This window comes from Pseudorasbora parva, chromosome 4 (genome assembly GCF_024679245.1).
Source record: "Pseudorasbora parva isolate DD20220531a chromosome 4, ASM2467924v1, whole genome shotgun sequence".
Taxonomy (NCBI): domain Eukaryota; kingdom Metazoa; phylum Chordata; class Actinopteri; order Cypriniformes; family Gobionidae; genus Pseudorasbora; species Pseudorasbora parva.
The window spans coordinates 26,281,418-26,300,583 of NC_090175.1; the positions used below are offsets into that span (position 1 = coordinate 26,281,418).

General features: G+C 37.6%; 1 protein-coding gene across 2 annotated transcripts in view; it reads right to left on the bottom strand.

The window, feature by feature from the left end:
* Nucleotides 1–1,600: 1,600 nt before the first annotated feature.
* The window catches only part of dhrsx (dehydrogenase/reductase (SDR family) X-linked), an 86,614-nt gene continuing 69,048 nt past the window's right edge, over nt 1,601–19,166 (bottom strand). For both annotated transcript variants that reach the window (XM_067441416.1, XM_067441415.1), the window contains exons 6-7: nt 17,411–17,618; nt 1,601–3,697 (exon numbers count right to left, since the gene is read on the bottom strand). In XM_067441416.1, the coding sequence (XP_067297517.1) occupies nt 3,515–3,697; nt 17,411–17,618 (391 nt within the window). In that variant the 3' untranslated portion in view covers nt 1,601–3,514. The remainder of the gene's footprint in view (nt 3,698–17,410; nt 17,619–19,166) is intronic.

Sequence of the window (19,166 nt, forward strand, 5' to 3'; positions counted from 1 at the left end):
TTAAAAAGCAATCAAATGTCTTAGTATTTAAATATGTGAGCGAGTGAGTCTTGCATATCGTTGCGTGTGCTTGAGAGAGAGTGCTAGGATGTGCTTGAGATGGATGTCCCACAAACTGCCAAAGGCATTCATGACAGAAAAAATGAAATGAGTCATCCGTTCCTGTAGAGGATTTCAGGTCACATCACACACATGTATGCACGCACACACACGGTCTCCATGTTTTATGGGGGCTTTAGAGACATTATGTTTTTGTATACTGTACAAAATGTGTAGTCTAACACAACATGCATTTTTCTCCACTAGAGGTCACTTACGTAATCGAAAAAAGGCGTAGCTTGATGATGCCTTCATTTCGAGAGCTTTTATTATGCCGCAGACAACCGCTTCCGCTTCTTCCGGTCATGCGTATGTGGGGTAACGCTGCGCTGTTTTATCATGTTAGATACATTTAAGAGTGTTGAAAGTTATGTTACAATACTACTCTGTACGTTCACTCACCTGGCTACTATGAGACACTTGTTACACACTGCAAAGCTAGGTCGATATTAGGCATGGTAAAACACGGTACTCGTGGTAAGTCCAAAAACTAGATTTAAACAAGATAATGTTGAGCAATTAACAATGATTTGTTTTCTGTGGAGGAATGTATCCAAACAATTGCTCACCTGTCCAATAAAACATAATTAAAAGCGTATTTTCTGTTTCCATGGTTTCTACAAAATAAAATGGTGTCACTGAAAGGCCATACACAGACATGGTCCATGTCCTGGTTAAAATGGCTTATTTCTCTGGATTTAACATTCTTGGAAACATTTGGGATAACGTAAGTACACAAGTAGAAAAAAAAATTGTTCTAGTGGTTTTTGGATATTTTAATCTTATCCAAAAAATCTTACATATTCTGCCTTTAACTCTACCTCTAAACCTACACTTTAAAAAAAATATTTAGAAAAAAAAGTTACCTGGTTGCCTTCAAATTTTGAGTTAATTGAAAGTAAAATTTTGAGTTAATGCAATAACATTTTTTTGAGATTTGACAACCTTTATTTAAATATAATTAAAAGATTTTGTAAGCATATTGGGTAATTGTGTATGTTTTATTTCTGATGACGCAGTGAAACATGCCAAATAGTGCTATTTTCATGATTTATCAAATTTTTTATGTGGTTCAGATACAATAATATTTTGAGTTTCTATTTATTAAACAAATTTCCTTCATTGTCTCAACTCAAATTTTTAATTTCAATAAACTCAATTTTAACCAGGTTACTTACTTTTTAAGTTAAACCAACAAAAAACATTTTTTCATTTTTTTACAGTGTACCCATCTCAGAAAACTTTCTGCATTTAACATGTTTTAATAATAATAATTGTCAATGAAATGCTTGGAACAAAGGATAAATGTAGCTATTTTTATTGTATTCAAATTAACGGAGCACGTGGATCGTATGGCTTCTGCTCTGTGTCCTTGAGACGGAAATGGACCAGCTCTGCAGTTTTTTAAAACCCACACGGCATAAATTGGATTTTACATCCCATATTTTCATCGACACATCACCATTAGCAGAACATTAACAGGAAACAAAACAGCCACTGCAACAGGGAAATCAGTGTTTTTATTTAGACAAGAGCCTTATAAGAGAAACTCATTCACTCTGTTTTCTACAAGAGCTGAAGATGAGACCCTTCAGAGTCTCCTGGCAAGATAATGCTGCATTCTTTTCTCCGTCTTTATCCCTCTCTTTCACACACACAAATGACAGAAACATTGGGCTCATTCACAGTGCATGTGGCTGAGTAGCTAAGTACGCAAAATCCTCTTTGCACATTTTGTACTGAGACTGTTTCTCGATAAGTTTATCGTCAACCATTTGGTGCCTCCAAGTATTATTAATTTATTTCTCAGTGTCACTGTATAATTAATCTATTGGATCATTATTATCTGTGCATGGAAGTTAATTACACTTCCTATAATGCTAAATACATCATAATACAGCAGCACTTCCATTAGTGCATAATTACAGTACCATGAGAAAAACTAGGCGACGATAAAAGCAAATTCTCAAAAGCAATTGCCAGAAAGCTTCATATCCAGTTCATTGTACAATAAAAGGAACAGAATTATTAGGGAGATGCTTAAATGTCTGCATGGGAACGCATTTGGTCAACTGCATGACTGACACCACATAAAACACACAAATGACAGGCACATTTTGACACAAGTATACATTTAAATTAGAATTTAGCAGGTCCAAGTAGCACTTTATCCAAAGCAGCCAAAGTCGAGACAACACCTCCAAGCTGTTACAGACACCAGTGGGTAGAAAGTAACTCATTTACAGTACTTTTATATATATTGATATTTATGAAGCGACATCTGTTGGAAAAAAAAAAAATTCACATTTTCCATTATTTCAAGACTGAATCAGCTGTTTTGCTATTGCACACTGACCTTGGATAAATATATATTAAATAATAATTGCTGGAATATATTTAAAAGTTAGGACTCAACAACAACAATAACAAAAAAACTAAAAAAAACATGCACATATTTGAAATGTTTTTGTTTCAATGTCTGCTCAGAAGCAAGATTAAAAAATAAAATAAACAAAATAAAAAGAGAACACCACAACCACATTATTACACATTGTAATCACAAATTCTAAGCACGTCACAGTCAAAAACAGAACAGTTGGGCGAAATATTCCTCAGGTGAGGCACCTGACACGATGGCAGCCGTCTCTTTTGTGAAAGATTTGAAACAGCATTGCAAATTGCAGTGGAGGAATGAAAAATGAAGGGCTTAGCCAGACAAATGTTTTCCCCCCTTAGCATTTCTGCAGTTTGTGTTTAGAGAATTAGATGCGGTAGGCAGAGGGAGGAATGACACTGACTGATGGGAGGGAATAACCCAATGTAGGAGCCATTGAAGATATACAACTATACTAACAAAGAAAGACGTAAATCCCAGCGTGGTAACGAAGAGAATCAATAGAGAAAGGCTGGTATTTGCCCAGTTTAGAGAGCTTGAGATTTCACATATAATCATTTTATCCTTTGATTGTCTTTAGTCTGTTGACGAATTCCAAAGGAAAATCAGTGGAACAGCCATTGTGATGGTCCTGATTCATTAAGCACTCAAAAAGGCTTAGCAGAGTACAAGATAGTAGATTACTAGTCAAAATTATTGTTTTATTTGCTTAGTTCCTGGAAAAAACTGTTCAGAGAGTTCCCAAGTGAGAAGTGGAGGAAGAGAGAGGTTTTAGGTTGGAAAACAGTGCACTTGTTAGTATTGGTCATGGATTGTTGAGGTAAAGTCTTCAAGGTCTTATAGGATGGCTTGTGTGAGCATTAAAATGGTAATGAGATTGTTTAAAGACCATGGGGCGGTTTCAGAGAATGGAAATTTGGCAAATTGGGATACTAACTTAACTTAAGGCAGGAGGTTGAATTTTTTCAGGTGGATGTTTTATGAACTATAAGTTGAGAGCGAAGGTCAGTGAAAAGGAGATTAGGTCTTTTGGAGACCTACTAGAGCACAACTTTCTTTCCACAACTTGGTTTGCAGCCGTTCATTATTAGACAGCGCTGAAGACTCTGTCTTACGACCGTTGTACAGATACAGTCCTCCGGTCCCCTCAAGCTCAGAGGCAGCTGCAGCGTAGATAGCTGTGGATGCTCCTTCTGCAGGCGTCTGTGGATGGACAGGAATCAGAGATGAAGTCAACGCAGCTGTGGGCACGTTAAGAATATTTAATCAGTGATGGATATAAAATATAAAAGAACAGGAAAAAAATATCTGAATTCCTGGAACAAAATTTAGCATTCTTGCTAGTTTCATTGATTTCACTCATCCTTGTACGTGACAGCCATCGCAACATTCCTCCTGGTGTGTGTTTTTGCAGTTGTTATAGCGTTCTTGTATTTTTGCTGTAGTGCTTTTCTTGATACTAGAAATCTAACCCTAGCACTTGACATATATCATTTATTAAAAGCTCTGGTAATTGCCACTTAAAAATGTATTTTCCTGTAAGTTGATTTGATTAATATACTGGCTGAAAAAAAAAAGAAGAAAAAAAAAAGAAGGATTGTATCCGTATTAGAACTGTCAAATTAAAGGTGTCAAAAGTAAGGTATTCTAAAGCAGCGTTTCCCAACTGGGGTGCCATCTGACGTGAGCAGGGGTGCCGTGTAAAAGATGCCAGGACGCACTTGCACCGCGGTTTATTTCACATCTGATGACGCATCTTTCATGGGTTGTAACTTGAAAATAATGCTTTATACAGTCTTGTTCAAAATAATAGCAGTACAATGTGACTAACCAGAATAATCAAGGTTTTTAGTATATTTGTTATTGCTACGTGGCAAACAAGTTACCAGTAGGTTCAGTAGATTGTCAGAAAACAAACAAGACCCAGCATTCATGATATGCACGCTCTTAAGGCTGTGCAATTGGGCAATTAGTTGAAAGGGGTGTGTTAAAAAAAATAGCAGTGTCTACCTTTGACTTTACAAACTCAAAACTATTTTGTACAAACATTTTTTTTTTCTGGGATTTAGCAATCCTGTGAATCACTAAACTAATATTTAGTTGTATGACCACAGTTTTTTAAAACTGCTTGACATCTGTGTGGCATGGAGTCAACCAACTTGTGGCACCTCTCAGCTGTTATTCCACTCCATGATTCTTTAACAACATTCCACAATTCATTCGCATTTCTTGGTTTTGCTTCAGAAACAGCATTTTTGATATCACCCCACAAGTTCTCAATTGGATTAAGGTCTGGAGATTGGGCTGGCCACTCCATAACATTAATTTTGTTGGTTTGGAACCAAGACTTTGCCCGTTTACTAGTGTGTTTTGGGTCATTGTCTTGTTGAAACAACCGTTTCAAGGGCATGTCCTCTTCAGCATAGGGCAACATGACCTCTTCAAGTATTTTAACATATGCAAACTGATCCATGATCCCTGGTATGCGATAAATAGGCCCAAAACCATAGTAGGAGAAACATGCCCATATCATGATGCTTGCACCTCCATGCTTCACTGTCTTCACTGTGTACTGTGGCTTGAATTCAGAGTTTGGGGGTCGTCTCACAAACTGCCTGTGGCCCTTGGACCCAAAAAGAACAATTTTACTCTCATCAGTCCACAAAATGTCCCTCCATTTCTCTTTAGGCCAGTTGATGTGTTCTTTGGCACATTGTAACCTCTTCTGCACATGCCTTTTTTTTAACAGAGGGACTTTGCGGGGGATTCTTGAAAATAGATTAGCTTCACACAGACGTCTTCTAACTGTCACAGTACTTACAGGTAACTCCAGACTGTCTTTGATCATCCTGGAGGTGATCATTGGCTGAGCCTTTGCCATTCTGGTTATTCTTCTATCCATTTTGATGGTTGTCTTCCGTTTTCTTCCACGTCTCTCTGGTTTTGCTCTCCATTTTAAGGCATTGGAGATCATTTTAGCTGAACAGCCTATCATTTTTTGCACCTCTTTATAGGTTTTCCCCTCTCTAATCAACTTTTTAATCAAAGTACGCTGTTCTTCTGAACAATGTCTTGAACGACCCATTTTCCTCAGCTTTCAGCTTCATCCTTAAATAGGGGCCACCTGATTCACACCTGTTTCTTCACAAAATTGATGACCTCAGTGATTGAATGCCACACTGCTATTTTTTTGAACACACCCCTTTCAACTAATTCAACTAATTGCCCAATTGCACAGCCTTAAGAGCGTGCATATCATGAATGCTGGGTCCCATTTGTTTTCTGAGAATCTACTGAACCTACTGGTAACTTGTTTGCCACGTAGCAATAAAAAATATACTAAAAACCTTGATTATTCTGGTTAGTCACATTGTACTGCTATTAGTTTGAACAAGACTGTATATGTTTCTGTCGATGGATACACATGCTGGCTCCTCTGTGATACAGCTACAACAGCTATAATAAAAGAAAATCGTGGGCAAAACGGTCTCTTTGTAAACTGCGTTCAATCCACGCGAGTGCTGCCGTCATTTTCGCCGTCATCACCTGGGTGTAGAGCTAGAAAACGCGAATGAGGACTCGCGTGCGCTGTGAGAATATCTGCACTCATCCGAAAGCACGCACACGTTACTCGTCTCACAGCGCGCAAATATTGAGTTCTCTTTCAAGTCTTGCGCTTGAACAGACAAACTCACACAAAAAGTATGTCAACATGTCCATCTTGATGAGTATCCAAGTAGACAGTCTGTATATGCCTTAAGAGAACTTTATTCAGTCGAGAAAGACGACGCATATCCCTGTATTAGATCTTAAAGGGGCAGTAGCCGTTACTGCTGTCTGTTTAATGTCAAACAAAAGATAAGGAGTTCACTCACTGCTCTTGATTGAATAGCTTTTGTAAGTTAAATAAGGATTTACATCTTTAATTTAAACAGTTAGCGACTCTGGAAGACTTGGAGTTAAGCTTTTCTCTAAAAAAAGAACAAAGAACGGCACTGAAGTCATTCTTAACCCTTAAAGACCGAGACAGCCGCCCGCGGCTAAAAATAACTATCGTTCTAAAATGTTTAATAACTTTTTAACCGCTAATCCAATCTGTATGCTGTAAACTGCACAGTAAAGAGGAGAATCTCCGCTTTCCAAAGGTATAATATGTTTCGCGATTGATCATTCAGGGGCTCCATAGTCAGCGTGGATGCGTCATCAAAATATGCAGCATTGACTAAAAATAACTATCGTTCTAAAATGTTTAATAACTTTTTAACCGCTAATCCAATCTGTATGCTGTAAACTGCACAGTAAAGAGGAGAATCTCCCCTTTCCATAGGTATAATATGTTTCGCGATTGATCATTCAGAGGCTCCATAGTCCGCGTGGATGCGTCATTAAAATATGCAGCATTGATTTGTCCAAGAAACACACGTGGGTTGTTCCCCTGAGCCAAACAGAATTTTTTTTTTTTATTAGTCCCACCCCCCTGTGCCCAGATTCGTTGAAACTTTCATCAACTCAACCAATAAACACAGTGTTTGGTCTTTTGAACCACGAATCACGTTTCTGTGAAAAATGAACGTGGGTGTGAATTTGCATGCATCAAACTAAACAGAAATAAACGCGTGCAAAGCGCTCTCTCTCAGATCACAGCACACAGTCAGTATATTTCTCTATTTGTATGTAGTTTGTGTTTTACACATTTTCACTATTATATTTTCCTCAATTTGTGTTTGAGAAGATTATGTGCAGAGAAGTTGAAATGTCCGTTTATGAAAATAGCCGCCCACATGTAAAAGTAGCCTCATATTTTATTTCACGGTTTCTTGTCACAACTTGATGTATTGTTTGTGTTTGTTTTTCATGCCCAAATTATAATATATTTCTCTGAAGAAAAATGTTTGTTTCAGTGTTGTTATTATATAACAATCTTTCTATTTACTTTATTACTTGAACTTTTTAGGACACATTATCAGTCAATAAAATACACCTGTTTTCACTCAAAAACCTAGAAACGCCTAGAATAATGTTATAATAAATGGCTATAACTTGCTGAGGGATTGTTACATGTAGACAAAATTTCATCTGGAAGTGTAAAACAACCAAGTCTAACTTTCTAAAGGAAAAAAATCCAAACTTCATGAAGTTCTGTTCGAGTTCACAGTAAAAACATCACATTTTTGCTACCATTTTTCTTGAAAATATATTAATTGAATCCATTCTCAGAATAAATAAATGTAAAATTGGGACATCAAATGAGCTAGATGGAAACTTCAGGTTCTCCTGTTTAAAATGATATATAGCACTTGATGCTAACTGCTAGAATGGGGGAGAAAAACAAAGAAAAGTAGAGGCACATCAGGCGCCCCAAAAATGTTCTAGGTCTTTAAGGGTTAAAAAGGGAAGATGTGTTCGGAGTTTTGCTGACCGGATACGGTGAATGTTTAATCTATCAACAAGCTCTGTTTCACCTTCGTTGCTCTGGTTGGTGTAGCGCTATCCTATCGCGTGCAGAGGGAGTTTGAAAGACAACCGTTTATCCCGCCCCTCGGATTGAGCCCTGTCTATGGTGAGTTTCCAGACCAAACATCTTGATGTGGGTCTGGCTTGTCAGGCTAGGTCAAATGTCCATCTAGTGCATGTTTAAAGGGGTACTTCAACGTTTGGAAGATGAATCTGTATTTGAACTGGGTAATTAATGTAGTAGAAATGTGAAAATATTTTTTTATTTGCTGCTTTCTAGACTGAGAAAAGACAAAAAATGTAATCATTCGAATATACTCCAGAGTTTCTACTGATACAAAGCCATATGCTAATCGCTGAAGTAACTCTTAAAAAAAACAAAACAACAATCATAAAAACAAGTGTAGATGAGCTGCAACAACATGTTGAACATGTTAACCAGCTTGAATGGAACATACAGACTTTTTGTTTTTTAAATGCATTGCTTGCCACAATACTGCTAAATTATCTTTATTTTGTTATCTTTTTTTGATGCAAATATTCATATATTCTATTTATTTCAGTGTATTAAGTACACTTCCACATGTGACTCTTGCCTCATGTTTACACATGTGATGCTTTCCAACGGCCATGGTTAATTATGCAAATGAGCCTTCTAATTGCAAATGTTTTGGCTCACTTTCACATCAGAAGATCTAAAAGTTGGGCTGCACAGTTGGTGAGTTTGATATGCAGACGGTCAGTTGGACTATGACCTCCAGACGGATCAATTACACAGGACAGCAGATCTTCCCCAACACTGGTGCCAGATTCTGCACTTCAAACGGCTCTCTTTGAGGCCAGGCAATTGGGGCTGAGCACTGTTTTTCTCTTTTCTAGATTTCTTTCGTCTGAGGGAATTTGGATTACACTACAGGAGCCACAAGGTTTCTCTATACTGAGCTGAATCAATACAGCACAAAGAGAGTGAGAAAAGCTTCTCTCTTAAAGCTGTTAGTATTGGGCTATACAGGGACTGTGTGCTTAAGGGGAAATGGAGCAACAGCTGCGCTTTAGAAAAACATTTTTATTTACTGTTTTATAAAGCTGGGTAAAATTTTTTTACAGACGGTAAAACACCACACAATTATAGGAATGTGTCAACCAGTAGAAATTGCAGTGGTGTGTGTGTCATATATATATATAAAATGAGGAAAATACATATTTGAACACCCTGCTAATTTGCAAGTGCACTTGGAAATCTAATGATTGCTCCAAAAGTGGACCTTTTTTCACCAAGCTGCTTGGTAATTTCCCCGTAGCCCTTTCCAGCCTTGTGGAGGTGCACAATTTTGTCTCTAGTGTCTTTGGACAGCTCTTTGGTCTTGGCCATGTTATGGGTCCTGCACACTGTGCGATTTTTCAAAATCCTTTGCGAATGTCTCTTGTCAGACTGTACAAACATGATCGCCATGTCACACTGTAAGATCTCAGTTGACATTAATGTCAGACTGCACGATAGTGAAGGCGCGCTAAAAACGGACGCGCGCAAGAAAACTCGTCCGGAGTTTTATATCATAAATGAATGACGCGTTCGGTGACAGTGAGCTGCATTACACGCGGGACTGAAATGCTGGCTACAAAGAAATCTCTAGCTCTCGTTTTGGTCATAGTTTGTCTTAAAAAATGGAGATATTTGACTGTCGTCGTAGGAGAAGTCACACTGCAGGATTGTGTGCCAAATCTTCTGACACTGCCAGAATTTTGTCTGAGGTCAAATTTGATCGCAGCGCTCATTAATCGGCTGCCGGTGAACATGTCAAACTAACGACCAAAGACGTCAGATTTAAGCCTAGGATCAGAGGATTCTTTTAGGATTTGCTAAATTTGTCTCAGACGGCCAAATCGTGGCCAAATTCGCACAGTGTTCACCCGGCTTTAGTAGTTGGATTCTTACTGATTGTATGGGGTGGACAGGTGTCTTTATGGAGCTAACAACCTCAAACAGGTGCATCTAATAACCCCTTAAGCCCGAAGTGTCCCGCCCGCGGTACACCCCCCCCCTGTGAAAAAAAATCATAATCAAATTACTAAGCAACACCTGAATGTAATAACACCAAATATATATCATTTTAAAGGCTACAATCTCAGCTTTCCAGTGAATCAACTCTTAACGAGCGCTGAGTTATTCCTCTAAAACGGAGTGTAAAGCCTAGTTCAGACTGCACGATTTTCAAACTCGTCGGGTCACTGCTCTATTCACACTGCATGACTATCTGAGGTAGCATTCAGTCACTGCTGTGTTCACACTGCACGATGGTTTGACGACAGAGGAGTTCACACTGCATGACTGAACAAGAGGAAGAATCGCCGACAACTCTCTCTCCCGTGCGCAAACTACGGTTCCCAAACACACGTGCGATGTGACGAGTAAACAACGCGAGATCACGTGCGTCAGACCGGAGTTCTCGCGCGTGACTTGGAATTGTTATTAAAAATGATAAACTGCACAAAGTTTGCTTCAAATTGTATGTGCGCTGATTTGTGGAGAAAAAGAAAAAAGATTATGGCGGAAGAAATTGTTGGAGAGACAGAGGGAGCCAGGATTTTGTTCTGCAAAAACAGTTAGAGGTAAATAAATAATTTTGTAATGTGCTGCTGCTGTGGCTGGATGTGCAAATGTTTGTCCTTTGTTTCTGTTTGATAGAATTGTAAATATATCTATTAAAATACTGAAATTATGCACTATAACTCCTCCCTGAACCTCCTGCTGCCCTGTATCTCACTCTCTCATTGGCTGTCGGTGTATTTTTCAGTCAGAACGCTGTTCACACAGCAGGAGTATGAATCGCCGACAGGTCTAGATATTTAGCATGCCAAATATCTCACCGGCGTCGGCGACTCGTCGGCGATTCTCTCTGATCGCGTCTTTGATCATTCACACTGCGTGATTGTCACTCGCGTGCACGAGCACCGATTTGCCTGTGATCTCGGGCATTTGTCGGCGATATCACAAAACCTGTCGGCGACTCAAAATCGGGGCAAAAATCGGGCAGTGTGAACTAGGCTTAAGCGAGCGCAACCCAGCCGAGAAAAAAATAATTTTCATATTTTTCAAAAATCTTGCATGGATCAACATAAAATAGGTGGCATTTGAAAGCTTAGAGTCTAAACTTTACAATGAATGTAGCCATTATGAGTATCTCCAAAGGAGTGATGAGTTATTTGCTAATAAATTGAAAAAAAAAAATCTTAATTTTGGTGATGGTTTGGTGATGATTGGTTAATCCTTGATTGATCAGTGAATAAATCAATGACTCGGATCGCCAGTGTCTCGTGATTTCAGCAGTTTGACATGCGATCCGAATCATTGATCGATTCACTGATTCATGGCTGCTTGAATTTTTATTTGAGGTTTGAAAACAAACGTGGAAGAGAAGACAATGCTAAATAAAGTCATAGTTTTTGTTATTTGTTATATAAAATGTATTTTCGATACTTCAAGAGATTTGATTTAACTAACTGATGTCACATATGGACTACTTTGATGATGATTTTAATGCCCCTAAAGTGGGCATTCTCTTGCATACGCTCTCTGACTAAATATAAAATATCTTAAACTGTGTTCTGAAGATGAACGGAGGTCTTACAGGTGTGGAACTACATTAGGGTGAGTCATTAATGACATCAATTTCATTTTTGGGTGAACTAACCGTTTAAGTATCACAAGTATTTTTTTTCATCCATCAAGAAAACATAATTCATTTGATTATCTAAAAACAGACGTTCTGATGTGACTATTTATTATGTGAAGCATTATTTTGTTGAATTTTCAGTGTAAAATGAAAACAAGGAGTGTAAATGTAAAATGTGTTTAAAATGTACTTCAGTTTTGAGAGCGAGCATTGGATTTACAGGAAAGATGTCATATCTCCCTCTTTTATTGAACACAGAGAGTTCCAAAATTAAACTTCAGAAATTTTCCCCGCTTTCAGTGTTCCGACTGTGCACAGCAAGCGCTCCTTTTTTAGGGAAGAAAACCTATTTAAACACATCATTATATATATAAAAAAAAGATAAGAAAAGAAAAATCTCCTTGGGTAAACCTCCGCTATCACAGTTCCGAAAATTTATATTCTTTACAGCGGGTGTGCTTTTCTATTTTGAAAGTCTTTGACTGTCTAGTCATAACATTTCCCCTAAAGACATTCATAATTGTCATCTTTTCATTTAAACACATAAAGAACACTGTCCTCACCGAGCCCCATAATTTCTGGGTTTTCTACAGCAATTTCTGTGCCGCATACATAATGGACGCTGTGAACCGTGACTCAACCTGACTCGTAAATAAGCACCCTGCAAAAGGATATTGCTGTGCTGATAACTATCACAATAAATCGATATCAACACACCTCACCTCAACAAGGGCACGAGATTCAGGGATATTACATCTGTATTCAACAGATTACATATTGAATTATCTTTTGTATAGTACAAATAATTCCCCTTGAGAAGAGGCGAAGGTCACTGCCCATTGTTGTGATTTAGATATGCTATTTATTGCACGTAAGCAGAGAGAGCTGTTCACACGTAAAAATGAATTGTATATGTTCTGACAAAGCGTACAACACAATCATATGCTGCTGTTTGCTATAGATGTTTGCTCATCTCTAATGCTCTTTTAGCACAAACTCAGCTGAGTTTAATGGGCCAGAGAGAAAGGATTGGCTGTGATTTGCTGAGGGATGACAGAAAAATTGAAGCAATTTTGATGAGACAACACATCACTGAGAACAAACAGATGGGTATTGTATAGCTGGCATATAACATATAGAATAACATAAAGAATGAGGTTCAAAAGGCTGAAAACACATCTAGAAATACCACATACTAATGTGTAATTGTATACCTCTGTATTTTACTTTATTTTTTCTTTCTCACTCTTGCTACCATTTTCTCCTACTAACATTCTAAAAGAAGATGACACCTGATTAACACGCGCACACACGCGCACACGCACACACACACACACACACACACACCTTTGAAGCAAAGAGACAAGATAAATCCAATTATTGTTCACCCTGACATAGCGGCTGCAAACCTTTAGATTTCAAGACGAATTCCAAGAGATTGGGCGAGACAGAAAGATGAAAAAGAAGAAAAAAGAGAGAGTATAAACAGTGTCTCCCAGGATACACTACATTGTCACAAAGCCTTATTGCAACATATTGGGGCAGGTGGGTTTGTCATAAAGTGTTGTCATTCAACAGAGCACCTTTCACAACAGTCGTTGTCACTGACTCTAAAGTGTGTGCTACACAGACACAGTGTATCTAAAGGAGAATATTCATGAAATCATGTAATTAAATGTCTTTAAGATGCAAAAGCAGGAAATTTCATATTGGTAATCAGTAACAGTTATAAGGCATAATATTATTTGCCAGTATCATTAAATATAGGATATTTATCAGCTGATATTTAATTGTACTTGCTAGCTTCTGCCCATTTTTAGATTTTAGATTACTAGCACTTACTTAATGGGAAAGATTAGGCAAAACACAAAAGCACTTTCCTATAACAGAGCTCCCATCCAGGGTTATTATAGTTACTAAAACATTACCTAAAATGAAACAAACGTTAAAGGAGTACTTCAGCGCTGGGAAGATGAATCTGTATTTAAACTGGGGCATTAATGTAGTAGAAATGTGAAAATATAATTTTTTTTGGTGCTTTCTAGACTGAGAAAAGACAGAAAATGTATTTTTGTCTCATGGGGATGAAAGCAACCCAGGCTCATTGGAAATACGTGACTCTGCCTACATTTCTGCAACACCCAAAATATGTACCTCCAGGTACGTTTACCTGCACTTTTTGGGTGAAACGTCCACCGGAGGCGCTAAGTGGTAATATTTTTTCTCCATTCCCAGACTAATGGCGTCATGTATGACACTCCAATTCGTATGCCATTTTGGCGTGCTATCAAGACACATAATCGCTTTTTAACGTGTTTATCAACGCCGTTTCATTCTATCCCCCTACACTGCCCCTACCCCTAAACCTACCCATCACACACACACACGCACACACACAGCCCCTAAACCTAACATTACCCATCACAAGAAACATTCTGCATTTTAACATTTTCAAAAAAACTATTTAGTATGTTTATAAATCCATTTACCTTGTGGACACACAAACACATATTCAGACACATTTTGAAAGCGTAACTCAAACGCTTCCCTAAACCTACCCATTTATGTGTTATAAAAAAAAAGGATATAACAGGCAGATACGACTGCATACATAATTTATTCAGAAAGTACAAATATCCCAAGTGTTCCGAGGCCAAACGATTGATTTGTGTGAAGAAAATCCCCAAAAGCGATCAGTAACGTCGAGTCCATTCACCAAAGATTAATAATACATTAAAAATATTGCCGCCGAAAGAAACGTCACATCAGCTTTGACAGCATTGGCTGTCGTGTGTCTCGTGACCAATTGCGTCATTACGTCAGCTTTGATTGTAAAATGCCATTGGCTGTCGTGTGTCTCGTGACCGATCGCGTCATTCAACTTGTGTGTATCATTTGAAATTAGAAACATGAATGAACGAGTGCGTGTGTGTGTGTGTTCTGTTCGCAAAGGAGCACGATCATCATTTCAACGACTAAAACATTAAGATCAACTCTGTTCTTCACATGAAGATATCGTATGACTTAAGAAGACTTGGAATGCAACATGAGTTAATACTTCTATATTGTTTTTTGGTCAGTTTTTGCAATAAATACATGTGACTGTACATTTATTTGCCTGTTGTGTGTTTTATATTGTTGAGAGTGGGCAGGTTTAGGGTAGGAGTGGAGTTAGTTACTCCAAAATATAAAATGAGGCTATAAATATTCATTCTGTGAGATCAGGTTGGCGGAATCACACGGCGTAGACATACACGCGGAGATGAAGGTTTTATATTTTATATTTTAAAATATTACCACTTAGCGCCTCCGGTGGACATTTCACCCAAAAAGTGCAGGTAAACGTACATATTTTTGGTGTCGCAAAAATGTAGACAGAGTCACGTATTTCCAATGAGCCTGGGTTGGATGAAAGACAACAATTCCCAGAATTCTTCACTGCCACTCCCAAAGCCACCACTACTAGATTACTGAATCACTTTCACTTTCCCACCGTGACCGCATTCATTTTCATAAAATCAGTTCAGTTAGAGAACAGACACAACAATTAAAAACTGAATGTGTCTGTTCAATATGTGATTTAGCCGCTGAGGGAGTCACACAGCCCAAAACGCTGCAGGAGTCAGATATATTGACAGTCATGGATGAGCTCTCGTGATGAGAACTGAGGTAAGCGCGTCCGCGGCATAGATTCACAGCGCATGTTCAGTCTGGCGCATTTTCAGTTCATGCCCTAGAAAGCTAAACTTTCATAGGAATTAGTTTGAGAAGCTGAAAGACTTACTTTGCTCTGTTGGCCGCACTGTTTAAACATGAATGCCTGCCGCCCGTTTCACACATACTCCGTCTCCAGTGCGTGTGCGGTGCGTATTTTTTTTTCGTACCCATGTTAACGGATTACAGCTTTCACACTGCACGCGGGTGCTGTCCGTCAGTCCGTTCCAGGAGCGTTGCGTCTGCAGCAGTGCACGGATCGTTTTCGTACCGAGTCTGTTCGGTCTTGTTCGTACCGAGTTTCGTACCTGCTGTGCTGCGCTGCTGCATTAAAGCGACAGAACATTGTTCGCATTAAAATAAACATGTACTGACGTGAAAATCTAGTAATTTCACCATAGATGCATATCATTTAAAATATACTCTTGCTTCAAAGTCAACACATGGCTTTGTTTCTAAAGTAAAGCAAGGAAACGACACCTTACCTGGCATTTAAAAAAGTGCCATAATGGATAACACTCGTCCTTTCTTGGAGGTGGAAAAAAAAGGGATTTATGAACTGCAGGATTTCTTTAAAAAGGGTTTAAATACGAAATAAGAGTCGGCTGTTTTTGAACAGCCTATTGTAAGTTTCTAATTTAAAATGTTTGTAATTTTAGGCTATAACCTATGTTTAAATGTTTTGCCACTTTAAATGTTTTGTGGGAGCTAAATCTAAAGTACTAGGCTATATAAATCTGAATTAATGAATTGAATAAAACATTTAAATGTAGGCTAGTACGTTTACCTGACTTCTATGAAAGAGTAGCCTAAACAAAGATAATTGCAATTCTGACGAGCCATGTTCAGTAACAACTTTTGGATTTTAAATCAAAAATAATGAATAAATGCTGTGTTTGTGGTATGCAACAGCGGATCAGTTGCGGACTGCAAACGCAGCATATGTGAAAGCACAACAGGGCGTGCGGATCCTGCACCGCACACGCAACGCAACACGCACCGCACACAAACTGCAGACGGACTATGTGTGAAACGGGTGTGAGGCTGCAGCTGCGAGCTGAGCTGTGAGTGTGATCTCCCATCCCCCCACGTGCGAGTTAAAAACATGTGGAAATGGCTCCTTCTGCTGGCTGTGGTCTTTAGCCTTTGGCCAACAATTCCTCCGATGGCGCAAATTGACGATATTTGCGTCATGGGAGGAATTTTTCCAGAAATAAAATGCATAAATCTCTCGTCTCAGGTGGATATGAGAGGGGGGAGCACAATTATTCGAATATACTCCATATGCTAATCGCTGAAGTAATAAAGAAATAAAATAAAATGTACAAAATATTACACTTTATTTAAATTATTGCCAATGCATCATTTCCTACTTTCATTTAGTTTAACTTGATGTGCTAAAATAATTAAAACTAGAGCTGAAATAAATATTACGGTTTATATTATATTATTAAATTATTATTGGTGATACTAAACTAATACTGGTCACAACTATTACATAATAGTTTCTTATCAACTACTCATCTCAAAATAATAGTATGTATATATGTATTTCACACTTTGCATCACACATTTATGTATTTAGTTTTTAATTAATTTAGCCATATCAGCATCAATAGCTATTCCAACAATAATTTATTAGTGATACAAATTAAGATTTCAGTTTCTAGTGCTTTTTATACTTTTTTTTGGACAAAGCAGCACTGATTGTTTTTTAATAAATGTTCAATTGACATTTACCACCCTATCTTATTTCTATCGATTTTTTTAAATAGACTAGGCCCCTAATTTTTTGTCCCATCTCTGCCCTGTCAATAAAAGTGCCAACATTTTTTTTTTTACCCAAACATGGGTGAAACTGAAGCCTTACACCTCAAGAATTCTCTGCAAAGCACAGACAGGTGCCTGAATAAACCATCACACCCGTGACGCAGACCAAGTTTGGCTGACTTTCCAAAGTTCGGTAAGTTATTTAAATAAAATAAGGAAGTCCAAATATGCAATACAGGCAATTATTATCCTTCAGTAAAGTTGACTAATGAGATTTTATAGAGGGCAATATGATTTGCCTTACCCTGAAGAACAGTTTAGCGAAAGGCTTCTTGGCCAGCTGGGCCAGGCCACACAGATTGTCATACAGGGCTGTGTCCACCATGCCTGGGTCCACTGCATTAACCGTTACAGGGTCTCCTTTGGCCCACAACTGGTCCTGCAGGTGGTAGGAGAAGAGCAGCAGGGCCAGTTTACTCTGGGCGTATGCACCATGGGCACTATAACACATCCTGAGGAAAAGAGACAATGGGAGAAAAAAGAAAGAAGCCTTGAGCATAGTTATGCAGCTATTTTGGTGTTAACAGCACTTAATGTGATGTTTGCTGTAATTTGTGTTTGTAAACCCATTTTGACAAGATTGTGCTTGCTGATGTGATTCTGCTTCAAGACTATTCAGAGCAGCAGTGAATCTTAAAGTCAACATTAAACTAGTCCGCGTTATTAAGTATTATTTATATACTATTACACTATTTACCAGTATTTCAAATCAGCTTTTATTTTTAGATGTTCAGTTTTCATTTTTGTCTTATGTGCTTTTTGTCAGTTTTATTGATTTTGGTGTTAATATTTCTATACATCTTTTTTTCTAATCAAATGTTTTATTTCAGCTCATTTTCAGTTACCCAACAAGATTTTTAATAGTTTAAGTTTTAATTAACAATAACAATTGGGAATTGGAATTTAGGCATTACAACATTATAATATCCATATATTATCTGCCATTTACCATTATTGCTATAGCTGGAGTTCTGTGGTGGATAATCATTTAAGGTGTGCTCATGCCATGTCGTAATTACGAGATTTCAACTTGTAAAAAGCGCTCATGTCCTTGTAGAGCTCGTAATTACAACGATTAAGCTGGGAATTTTCAGAGAGCTCCTATTTGTACCACCTGACCACTGCAGACTCATTTACGAGTTAATAGTGTTGCCACACTGTACATTTTTTTTGTTGGTTTAACTTAATAAAGTAAGTAACCTGGTTGCCTTAATTTTGAGTTTATTGAAATTAAAAATTTGAGTTGATACAATGAATGAAGTTTGTTGAAATGAAATAGAAACTCAAAATATTATTGTATCTTAACCACATAAAATATTTGATAAATCCTGAAAATAGAACTATTTGGCATGTTTCACTGCGTAATCAAAAATAAAACACACACAATTACCCAATATGCTTACAAAATCCTGTAATAATCTTTTAATAAAGGTTTTCCAATCTCAAAAAATGTTAATTGTATTAACTCGAATTATTTAAATGAACTCAAATTTAAGGCAACCAGGTAACTTTTTTTTTTAAATATTTTTTTACAGTGCACAGAAACACATAATTCCCAGTTTGTGGACAGCCCCAAGCAGAACGTCAAGTTTTGTTATCTTGAAATTACGGTAATTTCTGTATTTCTGTAATCTGACACATTTCTGAATGAAACAGAAAAACAACTACCTAAGAAAAACAACTACCTACCTATATTTGTTCTTTGTAATTAGTTTATTTGTTCTTAATTCGACTATTGTGAAAAATTCACTTGAAATGTTTACCTGATTGACAAATACTTGATTGCAGCATGTCAAATTTAGTTAATTTATTATTTTCTCGGTTTTACAGACAAGGCTTAACCCTATACCCAGACTAAAATTAATGTTTGAGCTGTTTTAACTGAAAGCTACTTTCACTGACATATCTTAAAATCATTGTTTTTTCTCAAGATGCACACCAGTATTTTTTTACTAAGGCATTTTTATAAAAGCTACTTAAATGTCCTAATTTAACTTAGG